Source organism: Vulpes vulpes, chromosome 3, assembly GCF_048418805.1.
Source record: "Vulpes vulpes isolate BD-2025 chromosome 3, VulVul3, whole genome shotgun sequence".
Classification (NCBI taxonomy): domain Eukaryota; kingdom Metazoa; phylum Chordata; class Mammalia; order Carnivora; family Canidae; genus Vulpes; species Vulpes vulpes.
The window spans coordinates 99743053-99762946 of NC_132782.1; the positions used below are offsets into that span (position 1 = coordinate 99743053).

The following is a 19894-nucleotide window of genomic DNA, read 5'->3' on the forward strand; positions in this document are numbered from 1 at the left end:
AAGCGACCATACAATTTGGCTAGCTGTCGCCCTCATTGCTCAAATATCTTGTGGGATTTTCTACATATCTCAGAGGGCAGGGCTGAATATGATAATTACCTAGCTGTGAAAATAAACCATACTTCCTAGTCCTTGAAATAGCAAAACTCATCATTGTGGTCTTAAGGGAAATTCCAGCTCACTGTTCAGAGGGAATTTCAGTACCCAGATGTCCACTCTCAACTATGATAAACAGCAAGTGAATATACTGCACTCACCTCACCCAATGAACAAAAAGCTTCCTGAGCCACATTATGATAAGACTCAATAGCTGACTATTAGACTAACAGACTCTTACCTTGTCTTGATTCTTGACATTCTTCTTTTTCTCAGATTGCATGTTAGTATGTGCACACTGATGGGTGTCATTTAAATTTTCACTAAGCTGTTCAACTGTTTTGATGTTCTCCTTCAACAAAACATATTGAATCAGTAATAATATTTCATTACTTGGGGGCACCTGGGTAGCACAGTTGTTGAGAGTCTGACTCATTGTTTTGGCTCAAATCCTGATCTCAGGTGCCTACACACTCAGCCTGGAGTCTGCTTGGGATTCTCTCTCTCTTCTCCCTCTGTCCTCCTCCACTGTTTCTCTCTCATATAAACAAGTCTTTAAAATAATATTAGTAATAATAATTTATTACTTTTATTTCTGTTGTTAGAACACAATTCAGGCAAAGAAGGGATTCTTACCTTTAATTTAGGATCTTCATCAGAGAGAAACATATTTCCTCTCAGTTTCTGGAAGATGTTTCTTTGCTTCCCTGATCTGTAAAACATATGAAAAAGGAATCAGAATTCAAAAATAGGTTTGTCTAGCACTATATATATTATCTTCAAATGTATGACTCCTTCCACAAATAAAGAGGCAGTGTTCTATATTTTTGAAGCTTATCTTGAATTGGGACTGTTTTTGGATCACCTGAAATAGGTCAATAGGGCAAATATCAGAGGTGGAAGTAACTGAAATGGAATCACAAAAAATATCTGAAAAAATACCTATACCTTTTGTTCCCAAATGGATATTTCTTCAGCAAGTTTCCTGTTTTCTTTCTTAAACCAAATGATCTTCTCAGTTATTTGTTGTAAATTAACTAAATGGAGAGAAAACAATTTTTAGAATTATTAGGAAAACGAGTGTGAGTAATTCCAGTGTATTAGCAGCAGCGACACATTATCTGACACTTCGGTGTAACTAACTTTTTAGCATTCCCATTGTGGCTGAAGAAAGCAAGTTTTTGTGGCATTTGAAACTTAAGAAGACCTTATTTCAGTGAGATTACTACTTATAATATTTTTTAAAGTGAATAAATACAATAAAATGTCTTCTAATTTTTCTCCCATCTGTAAACCCATTCTTGGAAAATTTAATCGCTGTGAATGCTTATGTCATCACCAGAGATGTAAGAGGAAAATCAAGTATCCTACCAACTTACATTTCTCTCCTCCAATGATTAAGGTACATAAATAGTTCTCTGGAAACAACCCAAAACGAACAAAATCATCCTTGACTCCTGGTTTGTGTCACATCCACTTTCAGGTGCTACTTGGAATTCCACACAAGGATCAAATGCAAAAAACAGAGGTCACCTGGTTAACCATGTGAAACATCTCCAGTCATGGGCAAGCTTGGTATACCTGACAGCTGTCTGGATGCTGATATCAGTGGCTGATGTTTAACTAGATTATATACAATGGGGCCAATAACACTAGGCTCTCAGAGACCATGGCCATGTACAGTTGGAGGTGGGAAATGCAAGACAAGTTAGTTTATGCAAGAGCTCAGAGATGAGGGAGGGAGGGAAAACTGAGCTGATCTAGGAGATGCAGCACAGGGATGGGAATAATTTAATAAAGTCTACTGAGAAATTTCCTCCTTTGAAGACTCAAAAGAGATAGAATAGAGTCTGTTTTGACTGGAGGTATTCATATGGGATGATTCTGCCTCAATACAAGGGTTGTTCCTGACTACTGGGACTTTCCAGAGCCTTCTCCAAGAATCTAGTGGATGCCAATCTAAAGAAGTCTACTGATTTCTATGGGTGTTCCCTGTCTGTCTCTTTCCCTCTCTCCTGGAGGGTACGAGTTTTGCTTTTTAATGACAAAGTGACAAATTCACACTGGGAACCAGATATTTCTTCATATTCGGATACTCCTAAGAACAGTCAGGTACTTTTTGCTTGGGTAAATCAACACTCTGCACACACTTGGCCAAAGAAAGGACAATGCCTCATTCATTTCCTGATCACATAATTCCTACTGATTTTCCTATGACAAGTGTCACAGCAGGATGTGGCCACTTAGTGTCTGCTGGGCTTTCTAGGGCTCCCCATGATCCAGGTGGGACACAGAGTTCCTGGGGGGCAACCTCCAAGAACAGAAGGAAAGGGCTAAATGCAGAATTATGAGAAGTCAACCACCCAGGAAGCATAGAGCACAAAGGACATTTCACTTTTTAACTCTAGTACCTACACTGATGCTTAAGTTATCACTGTTCCCCCAGCTGCCAAAATTCACAAATATGAGCAATGTGCTGATAGGAGTGCAAACTGCATATAAGATGGACCCTAAACTTACAAGACTTGAAGGAAGATCTTGACTGGGCTTCCAGGAGTCAGTCTAACATCTATAGCTCCTATAAATAAGAGTTCTTGAAAATTTTTAAAGACAATTTTAATGAACTATAATTTACATACCAGACAAGCTCCCTATTTAAGACATAATGGTCAGTGGCTTTTGTATCTTGGCAAATCCTTCCCTCTTGACACAATAAACCTAGTATTTTCAGGTTTGCATTATGCCAACACAGCTCTTTTTGGGCCAAGCAGCACAGACAGGACCCAGAACTTGATGTGGACAGCTGTGGCCACAACCCCTTCAGGCTGACCAGAAAACCTGCCCTTCAATATCTTGAGGAAGAACTAAAGTTCTTCTTAAGTTCCCATCAAGGAGACTGAAAAAGCTGTTATTAAATCAGCGTGAAAGAACCCAGCAGGATGGAAGACATCACCAGCAGCTTCTGGGCAGTTAAGTCTTGGTTTGGATCAAGTCATGATCCCATGGTTCTGAGACTGATCCCCTCTTTGGGTTCTCTGCACATCATGTTTGGGATTCTCTATCTCCTTCCCCCTCTGCCCTTCCCCTAGCACCTGTGCCCCCCTCCCTCAAATAGATAAATCTTAAAATAAAAAAAAAAAGGAAGACACCACTGATGTGCCATGTTTACTCACATTTGGGTTTGGGCAAGCAGGACACAGGAATAAGAGGAGCCAGAAAGCAGACTCTACACCTCCATATCCTGGTCCTTACAGGGGGCACTGGGGCACTGGGGAGGAGGTGGAGATAGGCAGGAGCAGGTGGGGGTGGGATGAGTGCGGAGGAGTGGGAAAGGGGACAAGTTGGTAATTAGGGATGGGAGAGGATGCGAACAGAGGATAGGACTGGGGAAGGTGTTTGTTAGAAGAAAGGATGGGACGTGCCACCGTCAGATTAAATACTTGAGGGGAGGGAGGAGGTTTCAGAAAGGGTAGTAGATCAGCAGGTTAGGAAATCATTAGGTCAGCAGGACACAGTAGCAAGTTAAGTGAACTCGCAGGAATTGGAGTGGAGAAGGATCCATCTTCCTCCAAGCCTTCCCCTGGTTGAACATTTCCTTAGCAACCCAGAGCCTTTATACTCTCAACCAATCAGCTGCCTTTGCCCTTGGTAGATCAGCATGGAAACCCCTTGTGACCTCATTTTTAAAAAGCCCCTTTCTACCTGGTGCCCCACCACACACCATCTCAATGACAGGTCCCTCTGCAACCTTGGCAGACCATCGGCTTCTACTCCCTCCCAACCCAGGTCCTTGTTTCCTCTTCTGGGTGCTCTCTGCTTCCTTTCTCAACTCCCGTCCCATGGCCATTGGCTGAACAACATATAAAGAAAAGGAGGACAGAACTGAAGCAACAATCGAATACACAAGCAGAGTGGGAGGTTTCAACCCTCTCTCCGCACCTTAAAGCAGACAAAACACCCATAAATAGTATATCTTGGTATTGAACCATCTGAATCCCACAGCTACATATCTGTGTGTTATATATCTGTCCACATCCACATAACACTGTGCAGGACACATTAACTGTAGGCACATAGGATACACTTACTAAAATTTATTTTGGCCCTAAGGGAAATTTCAATATATTTCAGTGACATGAAATCACACAGAGCTTGTTTTGGTAATATAATGTGCTAGAGATCACTGAGAAAAAGCTAACTAGAAATTCCCATATGTTTAGAAATTGAGAGGTATCTCCATAAATAAAATATGGGTAAAGAAGTCCCAAAGAAAAAGAGCTATAATGGAACTGAAGGCTAAGAGCATTGATAAGATTGAAATAAAAAAAATGTCTGCTGGGCTGGAATATCCTGGAATACTGGTGTGAGAAGACTGTATGATCTCAAAATCATCCCTAACCAACGAAGACATTTTAATAGTTCAAACAGTGGTAGCTCTGTCACAGGTCTATGTGACCCTCCTGCCCATTAGCTTGGGCTTTACTTTGTGAACCTCACAGGGGAAATAATCCAAGCTCACTCTCAGGGGATCTCCTGGGACTTACAGGAATGAGAGCATTTGAAGAGAGAAAGCTCATCATCTTCTCTCCTCAGGGATCCAGGGACGATATGCAGAGAATTGGCCGCGCCATGTGCGCTGGGCCAGGAGAGCGAAGCAGGTGGGCAGGGGCCAGGGACCCTGGTAATGAGACAATCCCCCTATGATCATCTCTCCTAAACCGTTTCTCTGTAACACTAACACAATGTTTCCCCAACACATTCAGCCCCAAGGCAGCTGAAAATCAGTGCTCCACATACCACCACTTTATTATTATGTAGATTTCTTATAAGCAGGAACCATTTTAGCACTGCTGAAATAGGGGATAATGTCTTTAACATAAATATATATAAAAAAACATAAAAAGTGAACTAAAACAAAATGACTAAGATAACAAAATTGAACAGTGTTCAATTCTGTCTAGATGCTGCTGCCTGCCTCAAGAGACCCAGAGTGTGGCTGTCCTGGTTAAGGAAGGAGACAGCAGCTACAGAAGGGGTGAAGTCAGACTAGCCCAAAGTGAATGGGACAGAGGCCCAGTCTATAAGGAGGACTAGGGAAGTCCAGGAAGGGTGGCCAGGGTCACCCTGATTATAACTGAAGCAGGGACAGGGAAAGAAATAGCAGTGAACAGAGTTTGGGGCCCCCGAACAGGTGAGATCACTCAAGGGTGAGAAGTGTCCCCAAAGCTAGTGTCAGCCTCCCATCTAGGCAACCCTTCATAGCCCTGGAGACAGGACCAGGAGCCTAGAGTTTGAGATCCAGCTGTGCTGCTTACAGCTGTGTGACCCTGGGCTGGTTTCCTTCTGTAAAATGGGAGTGTCCATACCTGTGTCATAGGCAACTGTGCTGAAGACAAGAGGTAGCCACATGCTGAGCACCTATGGACAATAGCATCATCATCTCCACGGCACAAGTGTCTTCCTAGATCCAGTGCCTTAAAAGTGTCACAGCTGTTAATGACAACACTGGTGCCAAGCCAGATCACTCCTGTTTCAGGCCTGTGCTAAGCCTTGCCCTTTGTAGAAATCATCATTTAGGCTCCAGATGGCAGGAGGAGGTCATAAGGTGTGGGGAGGGCTCTGGGCCCCTGGCAAGGCTGAGGCATTCCTAGGCCCTGGGAAGGGTGAGTGAGTGAGGACCCCTAGGGAGTACTGGGGAGTGGAGCTCCTGGGCTCCTTGGAAGGAATGGGGGATTGGGCATCCCTGGAAAGGGCTGAAGAAGTCTTGCAGGATTCCTGGCTCCCCAAAGGGCAGATCTCTCCCACACCTATGCTGGTGCAGGCTGGGACCTGGAAGCAGCAGCAGCAGTAGCAGCAGCAACAGCAGCATTCAGAGGAAGCAGAGGCAGCAGATCCGTGGGGAGGTGGATGGAGCAGTGAAGAATGCTCTGGCAGGCAAGTGGTATCACCAGGCTGGGCTGCCCTTGGCCCCTTCCCCCTTCCCCAGCCACCTCACTAGCTCTGGCCCTGGCCTCACCCTCCAGCAGGGCATGAGCAAGCCAGGCAGAGGTGGACCCCTGGGGCCAAGGAAGGGTCCCTCCCCAGACCTCTGTGTCCTGGTGGTTGAATGGGCCCCTGGAATCAGGAGACAGACTCTGGCCCCAGAGTCCTATCTGATGGGGCTCAGGGAGAATCATGGAGGGACAGCACGTAGCACCAGTTCATTCAAAGAATAAACACACACAATACAAGGTCCCCTTGGATGCTGATGTCAGTTTATTACCCCAGCCACATTCTGAGCACTCCTCGGGGATATGGAAGCAGGAGTGTAGTTGACATTAATTTGAAAGAACAAAGATGCTGGAACGTGGGCACTCCTGATGCTCTTACAAATCAACGCCCAACACTGCCCTCCTCACCCTTCTCAGAGTGGGGAAATTGAGGCAGTCAGGGATTTGGCCAAGATGACACAGTGGTTTCTGAGGGTTTTGCTGATTACATCTGACCATATCCCTTTTTTCTGAAGTTCACTTCTTTTAATCTTGCAGTGATGGTTTTGGGCAGCTCTGGGACAAATTCCACCTGGTGAGGATAAAGCAAACCCTTCCTGACTTAGTCCTACTGTCATTTCCTACCGATGCCCCATGCCCCTCCTCTGCCCCTGTGCAGTTCCATGGATGCGCTGGAATCATGTGGTAGCCTCAGTAGGCTCCACCAAGCATGTCAGGGTGTCCTCTGACGAGGGAAGTTGGATGCAGCCCTGTGATGCGCTCTGACCAGTGAAATGTGAGTGCGAGTGAGGTGAGCCACCTGGAACAGAACAATGGAGTCTGGCCACCTCCTTTGGCCATCTCTCCCGGCTCCTGGAAGTTACCTATGGTGGGTTCTCTTTTATCCTGGTCCTGGAAAGACCATGTAGACATGTGGCAGGACAAGAAAGATACCTCCCTTATTAGAAGCTCCTAGGACACGGGACTACTGGTTACTCACTGGAACATCTAGTCCATCCTAACTGGTATGCATCCTCTGTTCTGCTCTCTATGAGGCAGCACAGCCTAACATTCGAGCGTGAACTCTGTTGTCAGATACACATGGGTTTGAGTTCTAGCCCTGCCCTTTGATTCGCTCCAACCTCAGGCAATTTGGTTTGAGTCTTTGAGCCTCCATTTCCACTCTGTAAAATAGATGGTTGTACGATCTCAGGTTGGGAGAGGATTAAATGAAATAACAATACATGGAGATCTTTGAGTCCAGAGCTTGGAACACACACTAAATGTTCAATAAATATTCGCTGTATACCTTTATATCTCGATTATAAACTTCATAAAACACAGCAATATAGTATTACCAAAGAAGGACATGTTAACTTTTTTTTTACAGGTATCCTGTCAAATGTCTTTTTCAACACATCAAATAATATTATATATATTTATTCACAGTCTGCTTTGTGTCTTAATATTTTTGTGATGTTTATGTTACAAATAAAAGATCTGCATCATCTTTTTAAATCATAGGACAGCATTAAATACCATGAATAATTTAATCATTTCTCTATTGTGGAACATTTTCATAGGTCACACGTGGCATTGAAAACAAATGAGGTAGAATAATAACTATCAGAATGTATTTTATGCTAGAATAAGTATTATTTTGTTAGCTTTTGTTTTTTTATGTATCAACATACATGTTGGGTTGCAATTTAGAATATTTCTTAATACAAATAATGTTTTTATTTATTTTTTTAAGATTTATTTAACTACCCATGAGAGACACAGAGAGAGAGGCAGAGACAGACACAGGCAGAGGGAGATGAAACCTTCCTGCAGGGAGCCCGACGCAGGACTTGATCCTGGATCCCAGGATCATGCCCTGAACTGAAGGCAGACGCTCAACCGCTGAGCCACCCAGGCGTCCCCAAATAATGTTTTTAAAAAGTGTGGGAGTTGTTGACTTGAATTTCTTTTTCAAATTAAGCAAGATTACAAATAACCTTCACAGATAGTTTTAGGCTCTTGACTGATTTTTTTTCTTTAGGTTGACATGCCAACCATGGATCCTTTTTGTTTTATGACACAGAATAGAGGTTCCATCTGATTAATGAGTCCTCTCAACCCCTGGGTTCAAGTTGAATCCAGTAGAAAAAAATGCTCATTCCTTGGCTACATAAGCTCAGCCCAGCCACCTTATGGATCTGGGGCAGCAGAGTCCTAGGGCCCAGTGGAGGGGACCAGGTCCCATCCCTCTGCCCTCACTCACCTTCCTGGGGTCCTTAATACGGGGCTGTTACTGACTTCACGTGCTGCTGCAGCTCCTTGATGATCTGGTCCTGGTCATGCAACAGGAAATCTGGCATCAGGACGATAAATGCCTTTACCACCTGTAGTGGAGAACCAGCGTGAAGGCTCAGCTGGAGTGACAACCAAGGGTGTAGTTTAAAAAGTAAATGTTTTTGAAATAAATGGAAAAACAACCTGACAGCTGAACCTCTGGAAAATAATAGGACCAGTTTTCCATGCTTCCAATTTCTACTCTTTGCCTTGGAAAATTATTTCACCTCTCTGGCCCTCCATTTCCTTCTCTGTGATGTGGGAACAGACAGCTTCATTCCTCAGAGCATGTATGTCAAGATCCATTGAGATTGGGGCATCTTGGTGGCTCAGTTGGTTAAGCATCTGCCTTCAGCTCAGGTCATGATCCAGGGATCCTGGGAATGAGTGCCATCCCACCCCACAAGTCGGGCTCCCTGCTCAGTGGGGAGCCTGCACTCCCTCTCCTTGCTTGTGCGCTCTCTCTCTCTCTCTCTCAAATAAAAAAATATTTAAAAAAGATTCATTGAGATAATTCATATAAAACATGAAACTAGTTTAAATTTATTTTTATTCCTATCATTATCAGCACCATTTTTACTATTATTGTAGGCAGAATTCTGTGGGCATTAAATAAATGTTGGTAATTATTTTTGTGTTATTTATGTTTCTACTACAGGGCACAGGCCCTTGTAAACAGTAGGAATTCAGCACACAGTAGTTGAATCCATGAGTACATGCTCTGGAGCCAGACAGCTCAGATTCCCATTCCAGCCTCACCACTTAATAGCTTTGTGATCAGGCAAGTTATTTAATCTCCTTATGCTTGTTTATCTCTAAGATAGGGTATCAGAGCCCTTAATTAATTAGGTTACTGTGAGGGAGAGATGAGCTGGCAGGTAAGAAGGGCTCAGTAAACAGGAGGTTGGCAGCAGCAGCCCCAGCAGCAGCCCCAGCAGCAAGCCACATTCTCAAGCATCAGTTTCTGTCCTACACAGTTGAGGCCGCACTGTCCTCTGGTGACCACACAGTGTAAATGCATATGCACACCGCCTGGGCCCTCCCTCCACCCTAGGTGCAAGGTAGGGGAGATGAGACCTTGTGGAAGGTTCCCTTACATGTGTCCTCTAGGACCCACACACAGACACGATGACCTCTGTGTCCTCCTTCTTACCTCCCTTCGAATCAGGTCCGGGCTGCTCACCACAGCTGATTGAGCCACCGCTGGCTGTTCAGCCAGGGCATTCTCCACCTCTGCGGGCCGGATGCGGTACCTGGAGGGTCAATGGTTCCTTCTGGGTTTCTGAGCAGGTGCCAGGGCCTGGTAACCCAGACCCTCAAGTCTCATGTTTTGGAGGGTCACATCCTCCCTTGGCATGCAGGATAAGTGTCACGGGGAGCCATATACCTGCCGCCTGGCTTTGTCATGGGCCCCACACATGAAGAATGGGCACCCCGCCCTGAGAAATACAACCCTCACAGACTACCCAGAGTTTCTCACCTCACTGCTTTTGGTCAGGTGAATGTTTAGTCCTCCCTGAGCTCAGGGACTTGGCTCAAGCAGCCACCCTTGGCATGAAACCTAGTGGAGCCTTAACCTTTATCTTAAACAGTCATGCAAATTCTGCATGCTGTTCCCCATTATTTTAGCATGTTTTAGAAATTTAAAAAGTAAACAAATTCAATTTCCCTGAAATATCCAAGGGAACTTGTTACTCTGGTGCAATGTATAATTTTTTATTTTCTTTCTAAATCACGTAACATTTAGGGACAACTGTCGTGGAACCAGACAACGTTGGTAAATCTGGGTCGTACCCAGTACTCTTTGAAACTTTAGGGAACTTTCTTCACAGTCAGTAATTCAGCTCCTCATCTATCAATGGGAAAAATTGCATCTATCATCTAGCATTGAGAAGTGGGTTGTATAAGGCACTGCAGAGCATGCTTTCCCATGGTAAGTGCCCCATAAAGGTTTCTGTTGTTGCTATTATTTTTTTCAACGACGTGTTGTGTCCCGTTAGAGGAGCTAAACATAGAGTAAGCTTCCTTAGCCAATGGGGCCTAAGTAAAGTCTTCTGTCTAAATCCTTCAAATTGCATAATGTCTTATTATGGCTCCTCTTCGCACCTTCTTGAGCTACATTTTGATTGATTTTTCTGGATGCAGAGTTGGGGGGAGGTGCACAGATATCCCTAGAAAAGGGCCCTGAGACAGAGCTCTGTTCAGAGTTAGCCTGAGAGTCCCATCACCACGCATGGTTGAATGTTGGGACAAGCTATATTCCATGAGGCAAATGAGGGTGAATCCTCCTAGTTCAGGTCAGCCACACCTACGTAGAGGCTTTGATGAAGTCATCATTCTTCCCCAGGAACCACATGTAGCCCTCTTCATCCATAGTTGCTCTATCTCCAGAGTTGTAAAAGTCCCCACACTCTATTTCAGCTGTCTTTACTGGATTTTCCTGCAAAGAGAACAGCACCCCTTTGTTGAAGAAAATGAGTTTAGAGATGATGAGCCACAATCTGGTGCTCAGATCTGGGTTTGGATCCTGCCCTTGGCTCCATGTGGCACCTGGGCAAGTTTTGTAATCTCTTTGAGTCTATTTTCATTACATCCAAGTACTCAATTAACACTACTTGTCAATTAGTGGACAATACTAAGCCAATTTTAAGGATAGTTTTCTAAAGCACTAACTCACTTTTGTGTGGTACTCTAGTAGAATAAAATTCCCATTAGACACAGGCCCTGTTTAATTTATTTATTGTACTCAGCTTAGCATTCACATAGTGCCTGGACAAATGAGAGGTGTCAATAACTTTTGTTAAATGAATTTCCTTCCCAAAATACTACCTCATCTGATCCTTCTGGAAACCTATAGGGCTTTTATTTTTCTAATTAAACTGTTTATTTTAAGATCATTGTATGTTTGCAGAGTATCTGCGTGGCTCAGTTGGCTGGGCAGATGACTCTTGATTTCGGCTCAGGTCATGATCTCAGGGTTGTGAGATCGAGCCCTGTGTAAGGCTCTACACTCAGCATGGCATTAGCTAGAATTCAAGAAGAATTGTTTATTTGCATTATAGTTATGGTTATAATTGCCTTCTGTTTTTCGAAAGTGATACTGTCCCTCCTGTGATACCAAATCAACTAAAAAAAAAACAGATGTTTTAAAGTAAAATAATGGTTATTATGTGCACTTGTTTTAACTACCTGGGAGCTGCTTGAAGGACAGTTATAAGGTACTCATTTTCTATAACTCAGAACACACATGGAAAAAAAGCAGCAGGCGCTGCTTATGGAAGTTACTGGGCAGACTACGAAAGTGAAGGCACCTGAGGTAAGAGATTATGGGTGGAGATATACAATAGACCTTCAAGATCTGAGGGAAGTGCTGGGGTGAGATTTTTCTTTTTTTGAAATTAGGATATTCAAGACAGCTAGGTACATGAGGGAATTTAGGCAGCCATGAACCTGCTTGGGCAAGATGTATGCTCAGAAAAGTCCTGAGAAGACCTTAAGCTTTCATCTCAGGCTGATACCTAGGTTCAGAGCAAGTCCAGCTAAGTGGTGAAGTTGTGTCCAACCCTGAGCTGCTCTGCACAGTGGTTGTTTTCTCTCTTTTTTGGTTGGTGATGTTTTACTCTGTTCATTTGAGCTCCTGCCACTCAAGGAAATCTCTGTCAAAACATTAACTGAACATGAACTAAGGGATCATAAACTTCAGTGATCACACATGACAAACAACACTCTTTAAAGAATTTGCAAAAGTACCACAACAAAGGACTACTATAGCCTTCAACAGTCCAAAACCAAAACCAAAACAATAACAAAATGCCAGCAAACTCAACCCCTAGGAAAGTGGGAGAATCTGATTTCTAGAGTTCAAGAAACAAATGTGGAATTTAAGAAAAAAACCTAAACATGGAGGGAATAAAGAAAGGAAAACTGAGAAATGGACTCTTAACTATAGAGAACAAAGTGATGGTTACCAGAGAGGAGGGGTGAGGTTGGGGGGGTGGTGAAGCCAGGGAACAGGTGAAATAGGTGATGCGGATTAAGGAGGGTACTTGTTATGATGAGCACTAGCTGTTGTATGTAAGTGATGAATCACTAAATTCTACACCTGAAATTAATATTTCAGTATATGGTAAATAACTGGAATTTTTTTTATTTATGATAGTCACAGAGAGAGAGAGAGAGGCAGAGACACAGGCAGATGGAGAAGCAGGCTCCATACACCGGGAGCCCGACGTGGGATTCGATCCCGGGTCTCCAGGATCACGCCCTGGGCCAAAGGCAGGCGCCAAACCGCTGCGCCACCCAGGGATCCCAAATAACTGGAATTTAAATAAAAACTTAGAAGGAAAAATAATAAGTCAAATATGTTTAATGTGATCAAAAACCAATGGAAAAAATGAACAAAGAACTAAAAACCAGAAGATATTATATATAGACCAAAGAAATTAAGAAAACTCTTCTATTTATAATAGCATCAAAAAGAATATAAAACTAAGAATAAATTTAGTCAAGAAAGTGAAAGGCTCATACACTGAAAAATAAAAATTGTTGCTGAAAGAAATGAAAGAAGCCATCAATGAATGGAAAGATTCACTGTATTACTTGGAAACTTAAAATTATTAAGATGACAATATTACCCAAAGCTATCTACAGATTCAGCACAATACCCATCAAAAGCTCAGAGTTATAGAAACACTCATCCTAAAATTCTTTTTTTAAATAATAAATTTATTTTTTAATGGTGTTCAATTTGCCAACATACAGAATAACACCCAGTGCTCATCCCATCAAGTGCTCCCCTCAGTGCCCATCACCCATTCACCCCCACCCCCCCCCGTCCTCCTCCCCTTCCACCACCCCTAGTTCATTTCCCAGAGTTAGGAGTCTTTATATTCTGTCTCCATTTCTGATATTTCCTACCCATTTCTTCTCCCTCCATTCAATTCCCTTTCACTATTATTTATATTCCCCAAATGAATGAGAAATCATATGCAATCTTGAGGGATTCTAAATAGCTAAGACAATCTTTTAAAGGGAGAAGAAAGTTGAAGAGCTTGCATTCTTGATTTATTAAAAAAGATTTTATTTATTTATTCATGGGAGACATAGTGAGAGAGGCAGAGACATAGGCAGAGGGAGAAGCAGGCTCCCTCTGGGGGGCCTGATGTTTGACTGAATTCTAGGACCTCAGGATCATGACCTGAACCGACGGCAGATGCTCAACCACTGAGCTACCCAGGTGCCCCTCATTCCTGGTTTTTAAATTTACTGCAAAATTACAGTAATCAAAACAGTGTGACACTGGCATAAAAAAAAGACACAAAAATGATTGGAATAGAATAGAGAACCCATAAGGAAACACTCACATATATTGTCAATAGATTTTAGATGAGAATGCCAAGACCATTCAGTAGGAAAAGTCAATCTTTTCAACAAATGGCACTGTGAAGCTTGGATGTTCAGATGCAAATGAACATTCGTTACCTTATACTATATACACAAAATGAATAAAAAACCTAAACATAAGAGGTAAAATTCTGAAACTCTTAGAAGAAAACATAGGAGGAAATCTTCATGAATTTGGATTTGGCAATTATTGACTATGACACCCACAGCACAAGAAAGAAAAGGAGAAAATAGATAAAATGTTCCTCATCAAACTTTTAAAATTTCACATGAAAGGATACTTCAAAAGAGTAAAAAGGCAATGTAGTGAATGGGGGGAAATATTTGCAAAGCATATATCTGATAAGAGACTCATATCCAGAATATACAAAGAGCTCTTACAAATCAATAACAAAACAATCCAATTTAAAAAATAGGCAAAGACTCGAATAGACAATTCTCCAGAGAAGATACACAAATGGCCAATAAGCACATGAAAAGATGCTCAACATCACTAGTTATTAGGGAGATGCAAATCAACCACAATGAGATACCATTTCGCACCCTTTAGAATGATTTTTATGCACACAAAAAAGAAACAAATCTGAAAATAGCAAGGAGTAGCAAGGATATGGAGAAACTAGAATATTTGTGCATTGCTGATAGAAATACGAAATGGTGCAGCCACTGTAGAAAACATTTGGCAGTTCCTCAAAAAGCTAAATATAGAATTATCATATAAGAATTCCATTTTGGGGTATATATTCAATAGAAGTAAAAGCAGAAACGCAAATAGATGCTTGCAAACCAGTATTCATTGCAGCATCATTCACAGTAGTGAAAAGGTGGAAATAACCTAAATGTCTATTAAGAAACCAATGGATATACAAAATATGGTACACCCATATAATACCATTCGGCCTTTAGGAAATAACATTTGGTCACATGCTACAACATGGATGAACTTTGAAAACATGTGCTGAGATAAACCAGACACAAAATGTGTACACTTTCGCTTAACAGAGGTACCTAAAATAGGCAAATTCTTGAAGCCAAAGAGTATATTAAAGGTTACCAAATGCTGGGGATACAAGGAGGAGTGGGGCAGTTATTATTTAACGGGCACAGACTTTCTGTTGGGGATGGAAAAAATTTCTGTAGATGCATGGTGGTAATGGCATTTACTCAATGCCATCAATCTCTATGCTTAAAAATGGTGAAAAGAGTAGATTTTATATGTTTTACATCAGTAAAAGAAAGGAAAAAAGCAAACAAATCTCAGTGGAAGAGGGAGAACATATTATAATCATGAGAGCATGTGAAATGGGATATATATGTATTTAGGTGTGGTGGGCATAGATGAGGACATCTTTGTAAAATAAAATATTTGCAATCTAAAAAAAAATGCCATTGCTCTGAAACATTCCAGTTTAATTTAACCAGAATCTCTGTGGTTGGAATCAAGAATTATTTGTTTTTAATCTCCTCAAATGATTCTAACATATAGGCAGGGTTGAGAACTACTGATCTATATAAATGTTACTCTGTGTTTATTTTCACTTTTATCCAAGCTTAAAATTGTGCTGCTGTGAATTAAGGCTAGGGCCTGTATATTTGCTTTTGGGCAATAATATCACAAAAGGAGCAGCACCATGACCATAGAGTGAGGACAACAGTGATATCAATGGCTGTTCCTGCAGAGAAGGGAGATGGGTCTGAGATCAATTTCAAGATCTGCCCCTGACCAAACTTGGAAGCTGAGAATTTGCTTGGTCAAGAGTTTCAGGTTTCCGTAGAGCCTATCACAGTTTTATGTAATCCCTGGATTTCTTATGTAGGGTTTGGAAATCCTAGACTGCCCACCCCCACACAGGGGAAGACAAACAAAACTTCCAATGGACTCTTTCTTCCTCTGTGAAGTGGGGACAATGGTGCCTCCTGGAGGCTCAGCGAGGTTAAGAGATTTGCACACACCCTGTTGGTGACTGGGACTGTAGGATTTGAAGCCAGTCAAAGCTTCTTGTACACTCAAGCTCAAGAAATCATCGGAAACAAGTCTGGTGCTTCTGAAGCCAGGCTTCTTTCCACCCTATCAGCACTTAAGTGCCAGATGGCTTAGGACAGGAAAGGATCTAGGAACACACACACTATGAGCTTACTTAGAGATTAATTAGAAGAGGCTTTGTTGAGTTGGAGTGAACAAAGGGAGGTGTGTAGAAGGCTCATGACACAGAGTTGAATCCACCCCCCTTAGCACCCATATAGCTCCCTGAAGGGATTTGGGGGGCTGGAGGGGGGGGAGGTGAGGATTACCACTTACATCATAGCCCATGAAGAGCCCAATGGGCTTGGTGGGTTTCATACTGATGCCAATGTAGCCTTCAGTGTTGAGTGGCAGGCTATTTCCCTTGTTGTCAATGATCTGGAGCAAGGGGCCTGTGAATCCCACCCTGCAGGGCCACCCTAGCACACCTACCTCACCCAAACATTACCTACTTGTGTGACACCAGTGAGAATAAATGTAGGGAGGAGCCCTATCAGAAAATAGATTAAAACTGTAGGAGGTCTCTGAAATCAGAAAATGGCGAAACCCAAGTTATGAGTCTATTTGTTTGATGATGTACAGATATGACAAGGTGTGTCTTCAAGCTTCAAGATCAGGAAAATCTAGAAGCACCAGCTGATGGAGAGAGCTGCCATGGCTCCCTCCAGGTGCTCTGATCCCATCTGTTGTGTGTGAGGCTTCAGGCTTCCCGACTGAGCAGTATTCATGCCCAGGATACTGCAGTTATCAACTGAAGCTGCCTCAAGAAATCCAGGGGAAATAGGAAGAGAGGAGGAAGGACAATGACTAGGGTTGGGGGTGGGGTGGGTGTCACACAATTGTCCAATCCCAGCTAATCCCTAAATGCTCCCACCAAATGCCTTCAGGACCAGACTTGGGTGTCGAAGGGGGGATGGCTTTCTCCAGGGAACCCCGCTTGATCTTCATTCCCTGGGAAGTACCACAACTTATTCCCTATTAACAAAAGAGAATGGGTTTGGTCAAAGAATCCAGGCTGATTACAAAGCATCAGGAAGCACACACAGCATCCTCACTCATCTATGTCATTTGATGCTGTGCAAAGAGTCCTAGTGGGGAAGTTAGAAGGTCCAGATTCTAGGCTCAGGGCATTGACCCAACTCTGGTCAGCAGATAGTCACTGAACTGGACATAGGCTAAGCCTGGGCAAGTTCCTAGGGGCTACTGAGTCCAGCTGGAGGGGCCAAAAAATGGCAGCAAATAGGTGAGCCTGGGGCTGTCGGTATGTAATGTGAGGTGTGGAGTGCCCACTGAATGTAAGACATGTGTTTGTTTGCTTGAGGAAGGCCATGAAGCCATTTAACATTTACTCAGGCTGTTAAACAGTGATAGGAACCCTGTCTCAACTACTCGAAAATGTGTTGACACATACACATATCATATACACTTTACCTCTTTAAATAATGAATGCCTGGCACATAGTAGGTACTCAATAAAATTACCATTATTGTTATTATTATTATTACAACAAAACAAGAGACTAATTCTTGAATATTTGAGGAAATTTATTTTTAAAATTGTGGTATATCTAGAGGTGAAATAAGCAAGAAGGCAGACCTGGGAGTTCCAAGGTAACCTTTGTTCCCTCACAGAAATATAAAGTAAACAATAGACTAAAATAGCTTTGTAGGAACTTTAGGAGCAGTCAAGGATCTGCAGCAACCAAGAAATGTCCAAACATTAAAAATCCATACTCAAAATAGTAAGAAATTTTATGTTGTTTTTGCTTACCCTTGCCCCATCCCCTCTCTGGTGTTGTGTGAAATAGGAGGAAGCCATCCAATTCCCAGCCTCTCCCTTGGGACAGAGGAAAAGACTGGAATTTGTTTCAATATTCTGGCTTATCATGACTGGTTTCTACTTCATCCAACTTGGAGCTCAGATAAGAATGGTGCCATACAGGATGGCTGGGTGGCTCAGCGGTTGAGCATCTGCCTTTGGCTCAGGACATGATGCCAGAGTTCCGGGATTGAGTCCCACATTGGGCACTCTGTGGGGAGCCTGCTTCTCCCTCTGCCTTTGTCTCTGCCTCTCTCTCTGTGTGTCTCTCATGAATAAATAAATAAAATCTTTAAAAAATCATATCTTTATTTTAAAAAAAAATTGGTGCCATGGTTTGAGTATCAGGTTGGAGGTATCTAAAAGCAGTGGCAGATGACACAGTGAGTGGAAACTGTAGACCGTGGCCACCTTGGGGGAAGACTGCAGACAGAAGAAGAACAATAAAACATTTAGGGCCCCAAGACGAGGTAGGTGTGAGACTTTTAAAGAAATTAAAACATGCAAAAGCAGAAACATATTTGGGAAAATTGAGGAAAAAAGCACATGCATAGGCCTAGGAAGGACACATGCCCAAGACCTTAAGTTTTCATATTGGTCAGATTACTGAAGGCCTTTCTTTGCAAGGATCCAGCTGCAAAGACAGAATCTGGCTGCATTTTTTTTTCAAATATCCAATTTTCAACAACAGATCACAAGGCCATGTTCCCCTTTAGAAGGAACAAAATGAATCTCCAGAAACTGACCCTAAGAGACACAGGTTTCCATTACTAGACAAAGACTTCATTCTTTTTAAAAGATTTTATTTACTTATTTGACAGAGGGAGAGAGAGAGAGATAGAGACATAGGCAGAGGGAGAAACAGGCTCCATGCAGGGAGCCGGAGGTGAGACTCGATCCCAGGTCCCTGGCAGGTGCTAAACCGCTGAGCCACTCAGGCTGCCCGCCATGGCCTCTAGTCTCCTGGAGTCATTAATAGGGCAAACCTTAGGCTGATCTCAGTAAAGGGTGGGAGTGCACACCCTATGGGGCATCTGGGAGAAGCCGTTCGGTCAGGCAGGTGGCTCTGGTCGGAGGTGTCTGTGCCCTGCTGCCTTCCAGAGGCTTGGCCCCAGGAGCGTGATTCCAGCAGAGTGGACACAACCCAGGATCCTGCACTCCCCCCAGGACAGGCAGAGATGGGGAGGGCACAGGACAGTGAGGGCTCTTCTGCCACTGGGCACCCCCAAGCTGTGCAGATCAGGGCCCCCTGCCAACCTGGGAGCATCTAGCCCAGTGCAGACTGGGAGACTGCGTTACTTACTGTGGGGAGCTGACTCCAGAGCTGGAGACCTGGCCGCCACCAATGTGGTTGTTCCTCCTTGTGTCACTGTGTGCCTGGGAGAGGCAGGGCCACCAGGGAGCAGGGGCCTCACGGGGTAAACAGCTCCCACTGAGCCCCACACGTGGTGAGGGGGGGCATCACACCAGGTACACACACTTGAGCATCAGCACAGCAGACACTCCCCCAGAAGAACTGCTGGAAGAACAGGGAAGAGCAAGATCTTGACCATGCTGCGGGATTTATAGTATACAGAACTAGAGGGTGCCCCTCCTATACTTTTCCTTCCTTTTTCCAGTACAACTCATTTTTATATCAGGCTGTAAATTTCCAATATTTTTTTCTCGTTTCCCACCTTAACTACAATATTTTACCACCTCTTCATTTTTAAGTTTCTGTCTTTTTGACTTTCGTATTTCTACAATTACAGGTCCTAGATATATTTTCCACTTCTAGATTCCCTTCAACATACTCAATTTAATTTTGGGAGATATACAAGATTTGTTTTTTTGGGTTGTTTTGTGTTTTTTTTTGTTTGTTTGTTTTCTCTGCCTCATTTTGTTCTACAATTATGGAAGTTAATACCTTCTAAAACATGACCATAATGCACCCAGAACCAAGTGGTATACAGTGCTGGGTCATTCTGTGAGATTCCCTTTTTTCTAAGATTTTGTTTATTTATTCATGAGAGACACAGAGAGAGAAAGAGGCAGAGACAAAGGCAGAGGGAGAAGCAGGCTCCAAGCAGGGATCCCAATGTGGGACTCCATCCCAGATCTCCAGGATAACACCCTGGGCCAAAGGCAGGCGCTAACCTGCTGAGCCACCCAGGGATCCCCTGTGATATTCCTCATTCCCATTCTGCCCCCCTCTTTAATCTCATTGATGTTTTGATGTTCAATGGTGGGGGTCCCTACAAGTATTTCT

The 19894-nt window shown here is 43.1% G+C and overlaps 1 protein-coding gene across 3 annotated transcripts; it reads right to left on the reverse strand.

Moving 5' to 3' along the window:
• Positions 1-754: 754 nt before the first annotated feature.
• Positions 755-19307, reverse strand: LOC140598304 (acyl-coenzyme A synthetase ACSM1, mitochondrial-like). Of its 3 annotated transcripts, none has more exons than XR_012000614.1 (6): positions 18950-19307; positions 10715-10842; positions 9556-9655; positions 8332-8452; positions 1045-1133; positions 755-808 (listed from the first exon to the last, which is right to left on the reverse strand). XR_012000614.1 is itself a non-coding variant. In XM_072753712.1 (5 exons), the coding sequence occupies exons 2-4, from the start codon at positions 10774-10776 to the stop codon at positions 8345-8347; spliced, it is 270 nt and encodes an 89-aa protein (XP_072609813.1). In that variant the 5' UTR covers positions 10777-10842; positions 18950-19307; the 3' UTR covers positions 6334-6657; positions 8332-8344. The 3 variants fall into 3 exon arrangements, 1 of the variants encoding a protein (XP_072609813.1); XR_012000615.1 differs by lacking the exons at positions 755-808; positions 1045-1133 and adding exons at positions 6334-6657; positions 8547-8874; XM_072753712.1 differs by lacking the exons at positions 755-808; positions 1045-1133 and adding an exon at positions 6334-6657.
• Positions 19308-19894: the final 587 nt, after the last annotated feature.

What these genes read in the sequence shown, in the direction of transcription:
- LOC140598304 (XM_072753712.1), bottom strand. Translation starts at nt 10,776, where the DNA reads ATGGATGAAGAGGGCTACATGTGGTTCCTGGGGAAGAATGATGACTTC. An exon ending in GACTTCATCAAAGCCTCTAC is followed by an intron (nt 9,656 to 10,714) that starts GTAGGTGTGGCT and finishes TTGACCCTCCAG; the next exon opens with GTACCGCATCCGGCCCGCAG. An exon ending in CGGACCTGATTCGAAGGGAG is followed by an intron (nt 8,453 to 9,555) that starts GTAAGAAGGAGG and finishes TCTCCACTACAG; the next exon opens with GTGGTAAAGGCATTTATCGT.